At 36.2% G+C, this 20,374-nt stretch overlaps 7 protein-coding genes across 9 annotated transcripts in view; 1 reads left to right on the forward strand and 6 right to left on the reverse strand.

The window, feature by feature from the left end:
- The window catches only part of LOC123009062 (flotillin-2), a 67,157-nt gene that overhangs the window by 6,449 nt on the left and 40,334 nt on the right, over nucleotides 1-20,374 (forward strand). The gene's annotated exons all lie outside the window — the stretch shown is intronic.
- LOC123009058 (glucose dehydrogenase [FAD, quinone]-like) lies at nucleotides 799-2,967 on the reverse strand. Its single transcript, XM_044405173.1, has 2 exons — nucleotides 2,804-2,967; nucleotides 799-2,752 (listed from the first exon to the last, which is right to left on the reverse strand). The coding sequence occupies exons 1-2, from the start codon at nucleotides 2,958-2,960 to the stop codon at nucleotides 1,050-1,052; spliced, it is 1,860 nt and encodes a 619-aa protein (XP_044261108.1). The 5' UTR covers nucleotides 2,961-2,967; the 3' UTR covers nucleotides 799-1,049.
- LOC123009054 (glucose dehydrogenase [FAD, quinone]-like) lies at nucleotides 4,611-7,550 on the reverse strand. Its single transcript, XM_044405167.1, has 3 exons — nucleotides 7,346-7,550; nucleotides 6,204-6,419; nucleotides 4,611-6,150 (listed from the first exon to the last, which is right to left on the reverse strand). The coding sequence occupies exons 1-3, from the start codon at nucleotides 7,548-7,550 to the stop codon at nucleotides 4,679-4,681; spliced, it is 1,893 nt and encodes a 630-aa protein (XP_044261102.1). The 3' UTR covers nucleotides 4,611-4,678.
- LOC123009056 (glucose dehydrogenase [FAD, quinone]-like) lies at nucleotides 8,975-12,378 on the reverse strand. Of its 3 annotated transcripts, none has more exons than XM_044405170.1 (3): nucleotides 12,278-12,378; nucleotides 10,771-10,979; nucleotides 8,975-10,720 (listed from the first exon to the last, which is right to left on the reverse strand). In XM_044405170.1, the coding sequence occupies exons 2-3, from the start codon at nucleotides 10,964-10,966 to the stop codon at nucleotides 9,039-9,041; spliced, it is 1,878 nt and encodes a 625-aa protein (XP_044261105.1). In that variant the 5' UTR covers nucleotides 10,967-10,979; nucleotides 12,278-12,378; the 3' UTR covers nucleotides 8,975-9,038. The 3 variants fall into 3 exon arrangements, with proteins under 3 accessions (XP_044261105.1, XP_044261106.1, XP_044261104.1); XM_044405171.1 differs by lacking the exon at nucleotides 12,278-12,378 and adding an exon at nucleotides 11,083-11,348; XM_044405169.1 differs by lacking the exon at nucleotides 12,278-12,378 and adding an exon at nucleotides 11,156-11,347.
- LOC123009055 (glucose dehydrogenase [FAD, quinone]-like) lies at nucleotides 12,549-15,124 on the reverse strand. The gene is made up of 4 exons (XM_044405168.1): nucleotides 14,965-15,124; nucleotides 14,431-14,578; nucleotides 14,155-14,382; nucleotides 12,549-14,107 (listed from the first exon to the last, which is right to left on the reverse strand). Exons 1-4 carry the CDS (start codon nucleotides 14,971-14,973, stop codon nucleotides 12,612-12,614), a joined length of 1,881 nt encoding a protein of 626 aa, XP_044261103.1. The 5' UTR covers nucleotides 14,974-15,124; the 3' UTR covers nucleotides 12,549-12,611.
- Nucleotides 15,494-16,466, reverse strand: LOC123009069. Its single transcript, XM_044405188.1, has 3 exons — nucleotides 16,038-16,466; nucleotides 15,716-15,990; nucleotides 15,494-15,664 (listed from the first exon to the last, which is right to left on the reverse strand). Exons 1-3 carry the CDS (start codon nucleotides 16,074-16,076, stop codon nucleotides 15,523-15,525), a joined length of 456 nt encoding a protein of 151 aa, XP_044261123.1. The 5' UTR covers nucleotides 16,077-16,466; the 3' UTR covers nucleotides 15,494-15,522.
- On the reverse strand, nucleotides 16,764-19,576 carry LOC123009060 (glucose dehydrogenase [FAD, quinone]-like). The gene is made up of 3 exons (XM_044405176.1): nucleotides 19,438-19,576; nucleotides 18,493-18,758; nucleotides 16,764-18,439 (listed from the first exon to the last, which is right to left on the reverse strand). Exons 2-3 carry the CDS (start codon nucleotides 18,728-18,730, stop codon nucleotides 16,845-16,847), a joined length of 1,833 nt encoding a protein of 610 aa, XP_044261111.1. The 5' UTR covers nucleotides 18,731-18,758; nucleotides 19,438-19,576; the 3' UTR covers nucleotides 16,764-16,844.

Consider the following 20,374-nt stretch of genomic DNA (forward strand, 5'->3'; position numbering starts at 1 on the left):
TGCTGTGCAATTTTTGTTTTTGTAAACCTCACACTTTTTTGATAAGAAAATGTTTGACTTACAAGAATTCAAGAATTTTTTTGGAGTAAACTACCAGTTTTTTTTGGAAATAAATTAATAAATGATTAAAGGTTGTAAAGGAGCGATGCCAAAAAATTTTTATTTTAATTAATGTTTAAACTTTTGAGATTATGATACTAATAWTTTTTTTCTTAAATAAAAACGGTTTTTTATTGATTTACAAAGATATGTTTATACATTTTATAAATAATATGTTTATACATTTTATAATTAATTAAGATAAAAAATATTTTGGTATTGCTCCTTTACAACCTTTGAACATTTATTAATTTATTTCAAAAAAACTGATAGTTTACTCAAAAAAATTCTTTAACTCTTGTAAGTCAAACATTTTTTTAACAAAAAAAATTTTGCATGGCAACAATTCTTGTAACAAGCTCGTTGTTAAAGAAAAAAAATGTGGTAGGTTTCCATTTAAAAAAAAACAATGTTACTATGTTTATCTCGTAAGTATAAACAAATAATTAATATCCAAAATTTTTTTCGAATAGAATTTTTATAGCCATTGCTCACCTATAAATTTATTAGCCAAAAAATGTGATAGTTTCGCCAGAATAACATCGTTTCCAGACTTTTGGAACAGCCTGTATGTATCTAGTTATGTCCATTTTTTTTTAATTAGAAATAATTACTATATGGGAATATGGGTGTGTCACAGAAAATAATTATTGCGCTTTTTTCTTAAAATTTAAAATACATAAATATGTTTGATGGAAATTTTTGCATTAAAATTAAATTAAATTTAATTACTTAAATGTCAGGGATATGCAAGAATTATACATATTTCGTCAAGTTTTTTTTATTCAAATTGAAATACATTTTCATGATGGGATTTTCTGCTTGGGAAATTTTCAAGACCACTCCATATTTTATTCAAGACTTTTCACATTACGCCACCATTTCATAATCCGCACCAACCTTCCGTTTCGAACCTTGACCGCGACCACTTTCTCACCTTGCAACAAAAGTTAAATCGAATACCAATCTTCTTTAACCAAATCTGCTCCTTTTTCGCCAACCATGATCGACGGCGCATTCGTATGGGCTGACAGAGTGACCGGAATGACACTCGAGTCGATGACTCTCAACCCCTCAATTCCTCTCACTCTCAACCTCGGATCAACGACGGTTTGAGGCTCACTCAACTGACCCATCCTGCAAGTTCCAATTTGGTGGTGCAGAGTCGTACTCAAGCTTTTAATGGCGCAAATCCAGTAGTCGTCCGAATCGAAAATGTGGTTTTGGCAGGTTGGGAGAGGAATATCGTGGAGTTTTGAACCGAATTTTTGGAAAGATTGAGTTTGGGCCAGTGTTTGGATATATCTGATTGATGCAAGGAGAGTTTTGATGTCTTGGTCGCCAGGATCTGTGAAACAATTGCCGTGGAGGATGGGAGGGTCGTAGGGGTTAGTTGATTTGAGTTGGAGGTAGCCCTTGGATTGGGGGTGGAGTAACATGGGGAAAATTGTCCAACTTGGGGTGTTTTCAATCGGTTTGAAAACCTTGTCGTAGATGTTGCGTTTGAGACGGATTTCTTTTGCTACGACTAGACCAAAATCGGATTGGAGGGAACCAGTCCCGACGAAAATTAGCTCAATGTCGGGGTAATTACTCCTAGGAATTGACCCAGTGTTGATATATGCTATAGCTTCGACTCCTCCCAAACTGGTATAAACCCCTTTCCCCCGTAAAAACCAATTCAACCCTTCTAAAGGGTTGAGTAAGGCTTCTCGGGGCTCAACTGTGACATTTATAGTATAAGCAACCCCTAAAAATGCTAAATGGTCGTAAAGGTTTTGTCCAACTGGTAAATTCACAATTGGGGGTATCCCCAAATCCTGGAGGTGTCTTTCGGGTCCTATCCCTGATAACATGAGGAGTTGTGGGGAGTTGAATACACCCGCTGAAAGGATAACCTCTTTGGAAGCTCGGATTTTGAAGTTTTGGCCTCTTTTTTCGAAAATAACTCCTTGTGTTTTCCGGGAGTTTGGATCAATCAAAATTTTGGTAACTCGGGCTCCTGTAATAATATGAAGGTTTTTTCGTGTGATTATGGGGGCAATAAAGGCATCAAAAGTACTATGTCTTCGTCCAAATTTCTGATTTGCTTGGAGTTGCCCAAAACCCATGTATTTAAGTGTGTTGTAATCGACGATTTCCTCTCCTAATTCTTGTCCAGCTTGGAGAAAAGCGTCGGTTATCGGTGATTTGAAAGGGTACTCGACTGATAGAGGCCCACTTGTGTTATGGTACTCGCTGGTACAGGCAGTACCCAAGTTACAGTTTTCCGATTTGAGGAAATACGGGAGGACGTCTTGGTACGACCATCCTGGGCTCACCTCGGCCCATTTTTCATAATCTATGGGATTTCCACGTGTATAGATCATGTAGTTGATGACGGAGGTACCACCTAACGCTTTACCACGTGGCCAGGCACAGATTTGGTCTTCCATGGCTTGACAAACATTGGGTTCAGGTTCCATGGTGTAGTTCCAGTTGTAGGGTGTTAGTTGGAACAGTGGTGCCATTATGGGGATTTTTGTGAGGATGTTGGCAGCATTACCGGCTTCGAGGAGGAGAATTTTCCATGAGGGTACTTCAGAAAGTCGACTTGCGACGACTGAGCCGCTTGAACCCGAACCGATAATAATAAAATCGTAAACTTCGTCGGCTGTGAAAGTTTTTTGTCATTTTGGGATTTATTATTATTTTTGGTACTTACCGATTTTATGGTCCGGGATTTCGCTATTTAGATTGGTGGTACCGAAAATGGTACTGAATCGTTCCGTGATTTTGTTGATGTTGATGTCATCATAACTTGATGAGACTGGACTTAATAGAAAAAATACAAATGTTGTTGGAATTAGTGAAAGCAACATTTTTACATATACGATGATCATATAAAACAGACTAAATTTCTTTTTATAGCAAGATCAGTGTTCAAGGTACAGAGTTACTAACCTTGTCTTAATTATGTTTTTTTTTAATATGTTAAGTGTGTTGATGATCTCAAAATGACTATTGTCCTAATTTTAAATTGTCAAATTTTTATAAAATTTTTGTATTCAATAAAAGACTTTAGTTTAAATCGTGTTTTATTCATAAATCCCCAAATTGTCAAGTGTGAAAATAAAATTTTGTTACTTGCAATTTTTTGCCCTTGGACTAAAAAGCTGTCTTTGGATATTAGTCAAGGGTACAGATATAAAATTGAACTCTACTGAAAATTTATTTTAAGGAAATAAACCAATCACAAAAAATAAATAAGTAATAAAAATATGTAATACTCGTAAGTTATTATTGGCCATGAAAATTTAGCTCATTTTTAGGTTTGGTCTGAACAATTTTATTGTTTTTAAATTCTTTAATTTCAAATTGTTTTTTTTTATTCACATGTACTCTAAAAAGTATTATTACTGTTTGTTTGATTATGATACTACCTAACATTGGCAATACATACTTTTTTTGTTGGTTGCATACCTTGCAGTATGACATTACAGGAAGCTGTAGAAATAAGTACTATTTTTAAAAAATTCTAGCAGATTACTAAGATAATGTTTTCAAAAATATTACTATTTGTAAATGATGTAACATTTTTGTTTTGAGTTGGTTACTTTCACAGTTTTATATTGTTTATCTTTGTACTATAGCAGCCAACGGTTGAGGTTACGTCTATTTCACAATTTGTTGCATTTGTCGTTTTTAAGAGATTTTTGCACCTTTTTTCTCTCACTTTCCTGTATGTTCTAAAACCACAAAATCAAAACATGCATATTTATTTTGGACAAATATGACAGAATTCAACTGAAATGTCATTTTTTTTTAAGTATCGTGAGAGAATGTTCACTTTAGTAAATCTTTGGAACTAAATAAAATTAAAGCCTGATTTATATTCTCAACGTCTAACAAGATGTCAATCATTTTGAAACGTTCTATAAACATGTTATTTATTGTGGTAATTTTGAAACCAAAAATGTTTTATCCATTAATTATTATTACATTATTTTGATTATTGTTTTTCTTAAGTTTAAATTTATAATATCTTTGATAGTTTATACAGGGTGTTTCACACAACTTTACGAGGCTTGCGCCTAATGTACGCACCCAAATATACAAAATTCACAAAACACTAGATACAAAAAATACACATTTAATTATTTAATTTTTGGAAACCCATGATAGTAGTTGTCAAACTAATCACTGTTTTATTAATAGTCATAAATTGCAGTATTTCAGAAACAATTTTCATTTGTTCTATCAAGAGACGGCATGAATGTGATTTTAGTTTATCTATCTTAATCACTAACTAACTAAAAACGTTGTAATTTTTTAAAGGGTGGACAAACTAGAAAAGATTATCCAATTTTTCAAAATTTGTAATCAAGTTCGTGTCGGAATATGTATTATTGATTGCATCTTACAGGCGCAGGCCTCTTAGAATTATGTGAAACACCCTGTATTTTAGTGGTTTTACTAATTAAGATAAATTTTTAAGTACTGAGTACCTAATGTGAGAAAAAAAAATAATATAAAATATAATATAAAATTTATTGGTCAGCAGAAGTACAGAGATCAAGTGGTGTGAAATTAAACTACTCTAATGCTCTATCCATTCTTCCATAATAATGTGTGCTGCTTTTTCCCCAATTACCATTGTTGGTCCCACTAAACTTCCACTCATGGTCACCGGAATGACACTCGCATCGGCTACCCTCAAATTATGTATCCCATGTACCCTCAATTTCTTATCAACAACAGCATAATGGTCACTTTCGGGCCCCATTTTGGCAGTACCACTCACATCCTCCGTGGCTACCACCAAATATTTAATCGCACATTCCCAGTACGCATCAGTACCAAACTCTGTCTCCTCACATCCATGGACTCCATGATGGTTCAATTTGATTCCAATTTTCTTGAAAGCTTCAGTGTGGCTAAACTTGAGGGCTTTTTTAATACCGGCTAAAATCGTGTGGTAGTCTTTTTCATCTTCATCTGACAAGAAATGGGGTTCTATGATTGGAGGGTGGAGAGGATTTGATGTGTGGAGTTTGACAATTCCTGAAGATTTAGGATGGTTGAGTGTGACGATGATTTTGAGGCAATTGTGGGCTTCGAGAGGCTTCCAGAGTGAGTCGTAGTGTTTCGGAGTGGGTTTCATCCAAGAGTAGAGATCTTGTTGGGGGTGGTACCGCGAGAGGAATTTTAATTCGATGTCGGGGTACGTTGAGGGTGATTTAGAAATGTTGGTTTTGAGGAACGCCAAAGCTTCGATTCCGGGTGATGTGAGAGGACCTTTGCCGTATTTGAGGTACTTGAGAATGTCGTGGTACTCGTCATGGCCTTGGGCTTCTTCTCCAGTGTAGAGGAAGTCCAAACCGACAAAACTTGGTCTTATTTTTAAGTTATAACCAACTTTTAAGTCAGCTAAATGATGAATATGAAGCTTCTCGCAATCTTCTTTAGGGCCAATCCCTGATAATAATAAAATTTTTGGAGTGTTTAAGGCACCAGCAGCTAGGACGACTTCTTTTTCAGCTTTGGCTACAAAAATTTTTCCTTCGTGTAAATAAACAACCCCTTGCGCCTCTTTAGTGTGAGTACTAATCAAAACTTTTAAAACTTGGCTCAAAGGTTTGACTATGAGGTTTTCTCGTTTTGCTGCATGTTCGAGATAAGCTTCAGCGGTACTAAATCTTCTGCCACACTTGGTGGTCACTTGTGGTACACTAATCCCAATTTGGTTTTTCCCGTTATAATCTACAAGATGTAAGCCTAGCTCTTTGGCCGCGTCGAGGGTATGATCGGTCAAAAATCGTAAATATTGAGGGTGTTCGAGGTGTTGGGGGCCTCCAAAATGGTGGTACTTTTTATCGAAGGGTGCAAAATGGGCATCTTCTAATTTTTTGAAATAAGGGAGAACGTCAGCCCAACACCATCCTTCATTTCCCAAGTCGGACCACAAATCGTAGTCGCGGGGGTTCCCACGGGTGTATACCATGGAGTTAATAGCGGTGGTACCGCCCAAGGCTCGGCCAGTGGGGATAACACATTTATGGTCAACCATTCCTAATAAACAAAATTTAGTCTAGATTTGGGATAAACAAAATTGAATTTGTTACCTAAGCAGGAGTAGTTTTGGGGGGTGGTACTGTATCCCCAATTATAGGGGGTGTTTTTCAGTAATTCCCAATTTTTGGGGACTTTGGTTGCTATTGTTTCGGGTTCGCCGGCTTCCAATAGTAGGATTTTCCATTCGGGGATTTCTGATAAGCGAGATGCCAAAATTGCACCGGAAGTACCACCGCCGACTATGATGAAGTCATAATGAGCCGCATCTGTAATTAAATCGGACGCATGTAACCTTGGGCAAATTAATGGAATTTATGGGTGCATAACAAATTGGTTTATTTATGTAAATACGTGGTACCATCATAAAAGAACCAATTAGGTTTAAAACAAATGATGATTTCAAAAATTTTCTATCTTGTATCAGAAATGGAACTAAACATGAGGTTCATTTTTTAAATAATTACTGGACAGGAAGTACCAGACTTTTGAGAAATGGTACTACTGTTTTATGATGGCTAGACTTTATCAAAAAATTGGACTCTTAATTATCACAATAGTTGTTGTATGTTTTACGGTTTTTTGTTTTTTGGTGTAGTACTTGATGGTACTAACTTTTATAAAGGAAAATCTAAAACAACTGGAATTTGTTCCAAATACAGAGTGGTAATAAATGATTTTCATCTAGCCAGCTGTGAATTTTCCATGTAAAATAAAAAATGCCGCCTTACGAAAATAGGGGTACCTACTTGTTGTAACTCAAAATTAAAAAATCACCGTTTACTAAGCGTCCATTTCGAAAATAGACTTCAATTATAAACTTGTTTTCTTCCAAAGTATACATTATTATCAATTATTATTGGAAATTAGTTGAAACAATAAAAATTTAATTAACAACAATTTATTATTAATTAATAAGTGACACTAATGACAGAACTAGAGCTTTCAAAAATGTAGAGCGGCACAAATAAAGTTACATGCAAAAAAATTCCAAAGCTGGCTAGATGAAAATCATTTATAACTACTCTGTATTTAACATATGTGTTTTCACCTGTATTTTCATTCATTTTAATTATACAGGGTGCGTCAGAACTTGCGCCCCAGTGAAACATTTTTTCCATGTTCCTGGTATCATACCATATCTCTAGAACGCGAGTTCTGGCGTACCCTGTATTGTTTCTAAAAAAATACTCACGTTTGGTCGCTTCTGTCAAATCCTCTTCTACCACTTCATACTTAATTTCTTCATGGTGGTGATAAGTCTGTGCGAATTTTTTGAATTCTTCTACATTGGTTTTGAATTCTTCTATGTATTTATCTGCTAGTGTAAACGGCCAAGTATCATAATGAGATGCTAAAGCACAAGAACAAATTACGAAGAGAACACACGACCGTAACATTTTACCGAATGATGCGAAGAACGCCTCAACACGCGTTTATAAATGAAGATTTTGTTTTTTTCTTGTGGGAAATCCGCGTAGCGAAGAGGTGCTGGTTTATCCTCTTTGCTTTAACAGGAATCTGACGATGGGTCGTTGTATGACCTTTAGGTGGAAGAAAGGAGAGAAAGAATTTCGACGAAGTTTGATTTTATTTCGTTGTGAAGTTCTCTGAAAGTTTTTTTAAGGAAAAAGTTAACCCAAAAATGATTTTTTCTTATTTTGTGGTATTACTAATAGTTATTTTTCTGTTTATTACCTCATTATTAATTAACAGGATTCTTTGAAATCACTTTTGTTTTCAGAATTCTTACCACTGACGAGTCACTAATTAATTAAATTATTTAAAAAACTACAGAAATTTGTGAAGTGAAACGGAACTTGTGCTCCATTGTTGATTAAAACTGCGTATAATTTTATTACAAAAAGATCTATTTTTAATCGTTCGTGTCTAATTAAAAATTAAGGAAATTCTGTAATTACGCATTGTCTGGTATCACAGTCAGGGTTGGTACCACTGATGCGTGGTGGTTGTGGAAACTCCACTGTGTTGTTGTCTATGATTTTCTTAGTAATAAAAGGTTGTTGAAACCACTAATTTTATCCTAATTGAGTGGCATTTTGTTATGAATCATTCTCAGAAACATTAAAACTGATTTGTGACGGATTCTAAATAACCAATATTTTTTTTTATAATGTGTTTAACTGTAAAAATTTAGAAAAAATATAATGGGGATTTCTGGCTGGAAAATCAAGTGAGGAAAGTACGTTCTCATCAATATGAGTGTTTTGGCAAATAATAATAAAAATGTACCGTTATTTGACCCTTGAATAAATTATTATTAAAGACGAGGGGTCATCAGCATCTTAACAGAAAAAAAGAGGTAATTTATGCTACACAGATTTGTCAACAAGACATTACCACCTAGGATTTTAATTTTTAGGAAAATTACGTTTTTCATGTTGTTTGTAACAATAATTTTCAGAAGTAATTTTGAATGCCTAGGGTTGGTTGCTCTTTGTTGTTGACGGGTTGACGTTTTCGGTCAACCTGCTGTCAACTATCAATTGAATTATCTATACAAGCTGACAGGTGACTTAACCTAAATTTTTGACACTAGTTACGATATCTTTTGTTTGTCACCACAAACCAACCTAACCAAATTTATGGCAACCTATTTACGAATATCCCTAAATCCTAGGTAGTAATTTCTTGTTGATACGATAATATGTTTTGAAGTTTTAGGGCAAAAGTGTAGTTCTAGTGGTACCAATAAATGAAAATTTGTTTTCTAAACTTAAATATTGATGAAAAAGATCTGCGTTTATAAAAATGGTACTACCTATGATTGAGTACCACGTTCAATTTTTTAATGAAACAATTGTTAAATATTCTAATTTTTATTATTATTTATTTCATCACTATAACTATAAATATAAATACACAAATTACTTCCAACTCTCTTTAATTAAATCAGCCGCCTTCTCTCCTACCATAATAGCTGGGGCCATGGTGTGTCCTGTCACACTCACTGGGATGACACTCGCATCTGCAACCCTCAATTTTTGCACCCCATGCACCCTTAACTCGTGATCAACTACTGCATCTTTATCTGTTTTTGGCCCCATCCTCGCAGTACCACTCACATGCCTCAAACTGATACTCAAATGTTTTATCGCACACTTCCAGTACTCGTCACTTCCCCATTTATGCTCCTCACAACCCGCTACTGGATGCTCATTGACCTCTAAATGCAATTTTTTGAATGGTTCGGTACTTGTGAAAGCCAAAGCTTTGCGAATACCGTGGAGGAGGGTGTTGAGGTCTTCGTCTTCAGGGTCGGAGAGTTGGTTCGGGTCGACTAAGGGGTGGTGGAGGGGATCTTTGTCTTTGAGAGTGACAGTACCGATGGATTTGGGGTGGGTTAGCATGACACCAATGTTGACGATTTTTTTACCATCGATGGGTTTGTAGAGGGAGTCGATGATTTCGGGTTTGAATCGGAAGGGGTTTATGGAGGGTTTTGAGGTGATTTTGCGGGAGGAGAAAAATAGTTCGATATCGGGGTACTTGATTTTGTCTTTGGAGGCTTCTGTTTGGAGGTAACCTACGACTTCACAGCCGGTTGTGGTTAATGGACCTTTACCATTTTTCAAATAATCGATGACTTCGTCATAATGGGGGTCCTCACTCGATTGGGTACCATTGTAGACTAAGTCGAGGCCGTAGTAACCTATATGGTCTTTGAGGTGCTTTCCAACGGGTAATTCATGAACCACCGGTATTTCAAACTTTTCCAATTCTTCTTTTGGACCAATTCCTGATAACATGAGAATTTGAGGAGTATTGAGAGCTCCAGCTGATAAAATTATTTCTTTGGTTGCTTTAGCAATGTGGAGTTTGTCATTGTGGAGGTATTCAACTCCAGTTGCTTCTTTTGTATGGGGGGCTATCAAAATTTTGGTCACGTGACTCAAAGGTTTGACAAATAAATTTTGTCTTTTCTCAGCCGGTTCTAAGTAAGCTGTGGCAGTACTTTGTCGTACTCCATGTTTGGAGTTCATTTGTAGTACTCCAAGTCCAATTTGTTCCTTTCCATTGTAATCAATGGTCTCAAGTCCTAATTCCTTCCCCGCTTGTAGCACATCATGGGTCAAATGGGTTTGGTGTTGTGGGTGTTCAATGTGGAAGGGTCCTCCTCGATTATGGTACTTATGGTCGAATTCTTTCAAATCCGCATCTTCCAATTTTTTGAAATATGGTAGTACGTCGTTGTAGCACCATCCCGGGTTGCCCAAATCGGCCCATTTGTCGTAATCCTTGGGATGTCCTCGAGTGAACATCATCCCATTTATTGCGGTACCACCTCCTAGAGCCTTACCTCCAGCAATAGCGCAACTACCATCGATCATACCCTTGCACCAGTTTTTCTGAGGGGTGGTGGTGTAGGCCCAGTTGTAGTCGCTATTTTGGAGGAAGTGTCCTAGTCGGGGGATGCGAGTGTAAGGGGTTTCGGGTCCTCCAGCCTCCAATAGGAGAACTTTCCATTCGGGGCGTTCACTTAATCGGTTTGCGATAACCGAACCAGAGGCACCAGCGCCGATTATGATAAAGTCGTACTCGATTTCGTCTGGAATTTGAAAATTAATACTGGGTTTGTTTGTGTGTAAGTGATGGTACCTGGAACTGGTTTTGAACCGTTGTGGAGATTGATATCAAAGTTTTTTTCGGAGAATTGGTGTTCGTGGGCGAGCTTTTTCAGGGATTCGATACCAGTTTTGAATTCTGCGATGTATTGTTCGGTTAGTTTGAAAGGGGAGGAGAGGACGGTACTAACTACCCCCAGAAGGAGGAGTTTGGTTGAAAGTGTCAACATTTTGAAGGATTATCTGCATGAAGAGAAAAGCAAGTTATTTACATGTTTACACATGATAAAAGCAAGTTTTCAAATGTGAAAGGCAATAGAATCGAGGTGATAAAACTTATTGTTACCTTGATTTAGATTAATTCTTTGTAAATCTTCTTACTTTGCATAAGAATGAGGGATTATTTTTATTAAACTCACCTAACAACATTCACATTAATTTTTACTAACTCTTCTTTTTCCGGTTTTATACAGACTGCTGGAGATTCACAAACTCTTATAGCTGTCTAAATATATTATAAGGAATGTTCAAGGACTACAACTCAGTTTTTCAAATTTCGTCTTTTTTGTAATTCGTGTTAAGAGAATCTTTTAAGCGTGTCGTGATGAAATTTGCGGATGAACTGTTTTGACAGCGTTTTAATTAATCTAATTATAATTTTATACCGGTTGAGTATGCTAATGAATTCATTATGTAGATCACTGCACTTGGTAAGGACTTCTGTTGTTTTGATTATTGAATGAGTGAGTGAATCATATGCATTTTAAAACTAGAATTTATCAAAAGTCAAAATTAAATACTTTATGAAAGGACGGTAACTTTTATGCTTAAAAGGACAACATTTAGTGTCAGAAGGTCGCAATTTATAAACATAAGACTTGTGATTTTTTTCTGCAAAAAAAGGACATTTTCAAAAAGCTTAAAAAAATTTTTTTAATGAACCGAAATAAATGAACAATAGTATTGTAAACGGCAAGTTTTTACTACTATGGTTAAATTTTTATGGTTGTTTGATTTTAAACACTATGAGACTAACTTTTCAGGAATAGATTCCACTGAAAAATGAAGGGTGGATTTGTAATCAACAATTTTTTTAAACTGAAATTGGTATTTGTGTTTGCCAAAAATTTTTAAGAAACTTATGAAGAAGTTACTCAAAAATTTTGAAAAACTTATGAAAGAATGATGCTGTAAGGCCCAACATTGTTGCTTCTACAGTTTATTTTTTACAGTTTTACAAAGCTTATAGATTTGTAATCAAGAAGTCTACATTCAAAAAGAATTTTTAGAAACTGAAATTAGTATTTGTGTTTGCCAAAAATGTTTAAGAAACTTTTGAAAGTTACTCAAAAATTTTGAAAAACTTATGAAAGAATGATGCTTTAAGGCCCAACGTTATTGCTTCTACAGTTTATTTTTTACAGTCTTACAAAGCTTTGCATTTTTTTTTCAAGGCAAGTCAAGTAATTAGTTGTAAAATAATTCTTAATTGTTTCTTTATTCTTCTAATTATCTACATTTAACGAACTATCACTACCTACCAACTATTCAATTATCACAAACACGTTTCAAACACAACAACAAATAATCTAAGCAACAAATCGTACTTTCAATTATATAAAGCTCGTACAGGGTCGCCTCTTTTACTCTCCTTCCCTAAACAAAATCAGATGAAGGTTCAACTTATCGCAAATCATTGATTTTTAATTCTTCTGATTAAGGACATTTACATGAAAAGACATTGATTAAACAAAGTGTAACCTTTGCTCGACATTATATAACAAACGACAGGTGAGGAAATGAAAGGAGAAATAAATAAATTAATTTTATTCAATACAAAAGTAGAACAAATCACAGTCATGCAACCAACAAAACTTAAAATGTCCCCCTCCATGTCTCCTTAATCAAATCAGACGCTTTTTCACCAATCATAAACGCAGGAACATTTGTATGCGCAGTCAAAGGTATCGGGATTACGCTTGTATCGGCAACCCTCAACCCCCTCACCCCGTACACTTTCAATTCAGGGTCAACCACAGCTTCAGGATCATTTCTTGGGCCCATTTTACACGTGGCCACTTGATGGTGTAAAGTTGTTGTCACGTGTCTCAAAGCACACTCCCAGTAATCATCACTGTCAAAAACCCAGTTTTGGCAACCGGGGATTTTGGTAGTGACTTGTCTAATACCATATTTTTGCCATGTTGGCATTTTGGATAATCTCTGGACTTCCCTGATAGCTGCAATGAAGGTTTTAATGTCGGTATTGTCGGGATCTGTAAAGTAATTGCCATAGAAACGGGGCCAATGGAACGGATTGCTTGATTTTAATTCTAAGTGGCCGTAGGATTTGGGATGGACGAGCATAGGGAGGACGGAGAAGGTGTATTTGTGCTCTAGGGGTTTCCACACAGTGTTGTAAACCTCGTCGGTGATGCGGAAAGTCTTGCGGTAGAATTTTCCGAGATCTGTGTTCATACTTCCAGAAATGAAGATAAGTTCCATGTCGGGGTAAGGGGCGGGGTCTTTGGAGACGTTGGTTTTGAAGTAAAGAAGAGCTTCGACTCCTCCAAGAGTCGTCAAAGGTCCACTACCGTTGAGTACCAACTTTAGGAATGATTCGGGGGTTTCTAGGAGCTTCTGGTCACTCACAATCGACTCATTAACTTGAAAAACCAACCCAAGGAAGGTTATGTGGTCGTACATTTTTTGGCCTACTGGTAGATCTTCCAAGACGGGTATTCCCAACTCCTGGAGGTGTTTTTGGGGCCCAATTCCCGATAACATCAAAATTTGAGGGGAATTGAAGGCACCAGCTGATAAAATCACCTCTTTTGAGGCTATAGCTTTGTGGTACTTTCGATTTTTGATATATTCGACACCATGGGCTTGTCGGGTTTGAGGATCGATTAGTACTTTTGTCACTCGACTTTTGGTTGAGATTTTGAGGTTTTGGCGGTGTTTGATGGGTCTAAGAAAAGCTTCTTCTGCACTTGACCTTTTACCATTTCTGGTAGTGGCGTGGACGTATGATACACCCATTTGACGTTTACCATTGTAATCGACGAACTTATGACCGGCTTCTTGGGCCGCTTGAACAAAGGCATGGGCGGATGGGGTACGATATGGTACATCCTGTACCCCTAAATAACCACCAGTTGTGTGGTAACCCGGATCTTGTTTTTTGACCAGAAAATCCTCCGATTTGAGGAAGTACTGGAAGATGTCTCGATACGACCATCCCGGATTGCCCATTTTTGCCCATCGGTTGTAATCACGACGGTTACCACGGACATGGATCATGTAATTGATGAGAGTTGAGCCACCTAAGCCGCGACCACGGGGCCATGCCATGCGCTGGTCTTTCAAACCTTAAAAAAAAGTTTTTTGTGTGTTTGGGTTGGTAGTAGTGCAGTACCTAGACACATATTCTCTTGTTTTTCCATGAGATAGTTCCAGTTGAGATCAGTGAATTGGAATAAGGGTGCTATGACTGGAATGTCGGTAAGTGCGGTCGCTTCTTCGCCGACTTCAAGTAAGAGAACCGTCCAGTTAGTTTCGGTTAAACGGTTGGCTATAACCGAACCGGATGAGCCAGAGCCGACTACGATAAAGTCGTATTTTGACATTTCCTCTAAGGGTTGCTCTGAAATTATAAATTAAATTAGCGAAAAAAAAAAAAGAGGAGTTTTACCAGCGGCGGGGTATTCATATGGGTCAATAAAGCGTTTTGACCTTCTGGCATTGTCGTAATTTTTCTTAACTCTAGTGAGGAATTCATCGACGGTTTCGGTGTGTGTGGGTACTATGGTACTAACAATGAATGTCAAAATGAAGATATTCTGAAAATAATAAGAAAAACGTCATTTTTTATCACAAAATGTGGAATTTGATTAAAATAATGAAAAAACGTCATTAATTAAGTATTAAATGAAAAAATATAACTAACATAAATTAAAATTTTTGTAATCACTTTTTTAAAACTGTGTAGTTGAATTTAAAAAATAGGAGTGTTTCTTGAAGCAGATTGTAGTGAATGGAATTTTTTGAAATTCTAATAGATTTGTTTATAAAAATTTTCCATCTAATTTACATGAATAGGGCGTAGTGAAAAAATGTTATTCTATTGACGTCACTATATTTACATCAAATTTTTATTCTCATTCTTTCCTTTATAAATATTAGATGCGCTACGTTTTTTGATTATTAATTCTGTAAAAAATCTTACCTTTAACATTTTCCAAAAAGAATAGAAAATTTTTAAAACAAGTTAATTTTTTACACACATATGCACATCACAGTTTCGACGCCAGTCTCACAATAATCGACAAGTTCATAACCCCACCCGTTGTAAAGACTCAAAAACTGGTACCATCTTTGGCCGTTTCGAATAACTGTATATCGTTACTTTTTGTTTTTGGTTTTTGCTTGGGGAATTGCAAGTTAGGTCAAAGAACTCATTAGGAGATTACCTTCACCTTCAGAGTTGAAAATTATTGTTCGATTTTTCGAATACCAATAGCGGAATTTTCTAATGTTAGGTCAGAGCTTTTTTTTTAACAAGCTAGTGTCAACATTTATTTTATTTAAATTTGTATTCATGATTTTATTTGTAAACAAAACAATGTTTGGGAAATCAAATGGGTTTTTTTGTTTTATTTCATGTTTTGAAATTCAAATGAGATTGGAGAATTTATTTACACTGTTAATTCTATTGGGTCTAAATCAGGACAAACTGATGGCAAATCAACACATAATGAAAAATTAATCATTTATTTTTACAATTTTAATCAATAATTTTGGCGACTGGCCCTGGTACTGGTATACTCTGCACTCTGTATTGTATATGGGTCCCATGGGCGGCATTACTAACCGCCGCTGTTCCAGACAAGTCAATTTTAGGCCCATCTAGAGGCGTCTCTTCTTGTCTAAACCCGAAAAACCCTTCAAAAAATAAACAAAACACGAACCAAACTCACCCTGTAATCCTATAACCCTTATCGTCAGCTTCGTAGTGTACTGTCCTTTTCACATAACCATCACTATACGAGTACGACCCTTTCACATTCAACCCTTCTCTAACTTCATCCCTTTGATGCATCAAATCATTGATGTGGTCTTCAATATTTGAGGAAAATTTGTATCTCGCAGCCCTGTTTTGCTCTAATTCGTACTCATTGGGTGTATAATTACGAACTGTGCTTGGGTGAGTCGGAAGGGCGTTTGCCAAAGCCACCAAAAGTAGGAAAACGGCCTTAAAGGGAGACTTGAAAATGTGTTTTTTTGAAAAATGTGACTTACCAGTTGCATTGTGTTGTTTGTAAATGGCTTTGTGGACATGTTTTGGGTTTATATACCTGATTTGGTATCACAAAATCGAAAAATTTGACAGGAATTTAAATCGTTTTGTTTTTGAAGATTCTCGAGGGGACAAGTAATTAACAAGTCATTTTGTCGTAGTTTTTAACTTTCCAATTGAGGAGCAAACTTTCAAAATGCAGTTTGTCTATGTTTTTATGAATTGAGACAAAGGTTTTTAAAGTTTTTTTTGTAAAATACCTAAGTACTTTAGCCGTAAAATTAGTGTCCAATTTGTACATATTTTTTCACATTTATTGTCACTGATATAAAAAATAAAATTATATATTAAGAGAAGGACAGTTTTTGATCTCTCCTGCAAAAATGCAAATTTGGACAAACTGCTTTTTGAAAGTCTGCTCCTCAATTGTGGTTTTCGGTTAATTTTAATTCTTTTCAATTAACTCAAATCCGGTCGGATTGGTGGCTATTAATATTTTTTTGTTTCAGGTACGTGGCGTCGTCTATTGACCTGTAAGTATTTTGTGTTGTCTATAAGCTAGATTGGGTGAAAAAACCCACATTCGCGCCTGACCTTGGGGATTTTTGTCATTTTTTTAGTTACATAACTGTTGAATAATTTACTTGGGAATCTTTTATTTTAACCGATTAAGCAACTTTCCATTATTTAGGTGGTCGCGTGTTTCGTAAGAAATTAAAATAAACAAATTTATTTAAATTATTTATTAACAGTTTAATTAGTTTACAGCTAAAAATAATTATAACTAAAAAAAATAATCACAGTAAATATCAGCTTTTGTTCGCCCAGTCTTCTTTGATCATATCGGCCCCTTTTTCTGCGATCATAAAAGTGGGCGAATTTGTGTGCGCCGCTGGTACTTCGGGCATAATCGAGGCATCGATGACTCGCAACCCATTGATACCATAAACTCTTAATCGTGGGTCAACCACTGCTTTTTTATCGCTGGGTGGGCCCATTTTGCAAGTACCACTCTGATGGTAGATGGTAAAAGTGAAGTGTCGAGCCATACATTTGAAGTAATCGTCGGAGGCGAATCCGTATTTGGCACACTGGGGGATGGGGATGTCGTGGAGGCGAGTTCCAAGTTTTTGCAATGCGGGTTGTTGGGTAATATTTAGGATCAAATGGACGCCACCCATGATGGTGTCCATATCTTCCTCATATGCGAAATAATTGGGGAAAATGTATGGTTTTGATCGGTAGTTGTTATTTTTGAGCATGATTCGACCTTTGCTTTTGGGTCTCATCAACATGGGGAATACCATGAAGGTATCGAGATCTTCGATGGGTTTGTATACTGCGTCATAGATTTCGTTGGTAATGCCAAAGTCTTTACGAAGGAGAGGGTCGGAAACGATGGAACCGCCTTGGAACAAAAGCTCGATGTCGGGGTACCCATCTGGGTCTGTTGGGTTTTTCAAATCGTGGAAAACTAATACTTCGCAACCTCCAGGGACAGACAATGGGCCTTTATGGTAGTTCAAGTACTGTCTCATGTTTTCTGTTGTTATCATTTTTTCGGTATTGAGTGAGTAAGGTTTGTTAATGATGAAGGTGAGGCCACCCAAGGCAATATGATCCATGAGGTTGTAGCCAACCTTAAGGTTTGACAGTACCGGAATACCTTTCTGGGTAAGGTGTTTCCGGGGTCCGATTCCGCTCAACATGAGAAGTTGTGGCGAATTTATGGCACCTGCTGAGACGATGACCTCCTTCGAGGCCCGGATTTGGTACCGAGTACCATCCCGGAAGAATTCAACGCCTACTGTTTGCTTCGTTTTAGGGTCGATTAAAATCTTACTGACCATGGCAAGTTTTTTAACATGGAGGTTGGGTCGGTTTCGTATAGGATGGAGGTATGCCCTACTGGCACTCTCCCGTACTCCATCTCGCATGGAGACTTGGAGACGAGATACGCCAACTTGGATAGGGCCGTTATAATCAACGGATTTAATACCGTTTTGGTTACTAGCTTCAATTATGGCATCTGCGATTTTGGTTTTAAAGGGAGCGTAACTGACTGAGAGGTACCCATCTTTTGAGTGGTACTCGGTGTGGGGGGAGTCGGGAACCGAGAAATTTTCAACTTTTTTGAAATAGGGGAGGACCTCCTTGAAGGACCATCCTGTGTTTCCCAAAGCGGCCCAATGGTCGTAATCCCGGTGATTCCCTCGGGTGTAGATCATGTAATTCAGGACACTTGACCCTCCTACGACTTTACCCCTAGGCCAATTGCACTGCTGGTTGTCCATCCCCATACAAAAACGTCCACTGGGGGTGGTTTTGTACTTCCAATTTGAATCGGTGAATTGGAGATAGTTGGCCAGGATGGGCATGTCCATTAGGTAATTCTCGGTTCGGCCTAAATAATCAAAATCAAGATTTTTGATTTAAAAAAAAAATAATATGTAGCACCTGCTTCAATTAGTAGAACCTTCCAGTTGGGGTTTTCGGAGAGTCGGTTGGCAACGACACAACCGGCACTCCCCGCGCCTACTACGATAAAATCATACTCTGGGAGGAGATTTCGCACATCTTCAGGTTCGAGATTAAACTGGGCTTCGCCCTCCTCGAGGATGTTGATGATTCCCTCCAAAACACTTTGTTGGTAGGTGTTGGCAATGATAGTTAGGAAAATTACAGTTTTTAACATTTTTGAACAATTTGACGTCAAATGAACACTGAAAATCAGGAAAATATTAAATTATGGTGTAATTGCAGTTTTGAAGGTTGGATGCAATCGATATTCCGGGTGACCTTATTTGAATGTTAAGACGCGAAGTTATTTTTCCGGACAAAAATTGTATTTTCGAAAGGAGAAATTTAATATTATGACACACTTTTTATAATACTGCAACTAATTGAAGAAAATTGTTTCGATTTTTCTAATATTGTTTAATCTGTTTTGAAATTCAAGCGAGATTGCAAATTTTTGTTGTTGGTGCTAAGTCTGGATTAACAGGTGGTAGGTACTTTGGCGACGAATAATAAAAACCTTGCAAGTGTTAAATGTGGTTGCGTGGTTGAAATTTTGTAATTAAATTTAACTCTTTGCGAAAATTCCATTTCGATATACTTATAATTCATGAAACTGCAACGATCTGAAGTTAGTGAAAGTTGTAACAAGGCCACGGTCATGCCGTAATATTTATATTTTCCTAACACTCAACAATATAGGTGTGAAAATCAAATTTAGTTTTGGAAAAATTGAAAAATAATTTGATTTTAATTAACAATTGAGTCGCAAGGTCTTCTTCATTTCATCGCCTTCTTGTGTGACAATTAAATTACGCAAATATGGAACGCAATTTTATTATTTTTATCAAAAAAATGTTAAATAAAGTGATTTTAATTACTTACAAAATAAATTAATTTATCAGATCCGTATCACAAAAAACTCATCATTTCACCACCGACCTATCAAATGAAATGGCCGCTTTCTGATCACTCGTACACTTGAAAACGTTCTTCTTTATGCCACAACAAGGTTGTTTTTGCCTCCCTCTTCTGTGATACCTTGGATTTCTGTATTTTATTTGGATTTTCCCCCCACTTTACAACTGACGAAACGCATTTCTTTCTTGTTTTATTCGGTTAGACTTTCATCGACATTTTAAATAATTTTGCAAAAATTATTGAATTCAACTCGACAATTAGAAAAATTAATCAGTGCACGCTTGCCACAGGTCAGTAACGGGATTTTATTACAGTGAAACTTTCTTGAGTGATTTAATTTGACAATGGGATTGTCATGAGTTGAGGATTTAGGAAACGTTTCCGTCAGTTTTTTATGTAATCAGGAAATAAACAAAGTGGGAATAAAAATATTCCTTTTTTAATTATTTTTTTCTTATAAACTATTAATGGAATTATTGTTTTCAATACTTCATTGACATCACTTTTAGTAATGATAGCTGTCATTTCATGTTATTGTTTCAAGTTTTTTTTTTTTTTTGTAATGTACTGGGAATAATTGTAAGTTGACGCAAATTCATTTGAATTTTGTAGTTAAATGATTGTTTAGAATTTTTTTATTTTTTGAATATGCAGGTCAATTATGGTGTTATTGTTTTATTTTATTATATCTTGTGTAATGACGAATGTAAGCATGTAATTAAGTGATTTATTAAAACACGTCTTTTGCGTCCTTTATTGATTTTTGTCCTGATTTTTCTAGAATTTTTTTCTGATAACGACTCTCATAATGAAGGAAAAACACCAAAATAGTCAAATTTTCCGTTTGGTCAATTCAAGATAATTGCAATTATTATATGCCAACGTCAAACAATAGAAATTA

The sequence above is a fragment of the Tribolium madens genome, unplaced genomic scaffold (assembly GCF_015345945.1).
Source record: "Tribolium madens isolate multiple individuals breed KSU strain unplaced genomic scaffold, Tmad_KSU_1.1 Scaffold_71;HRSCAF=194;Tcas5.2_LG6, whole genome shotgun sequence".
NCBI classification, from domain to species: Eukaryota; Metazoa; Arthropoda; class Insecta; order Coleoptera; family Tenebrionidae; genus Tribolium; species Tribolium madens.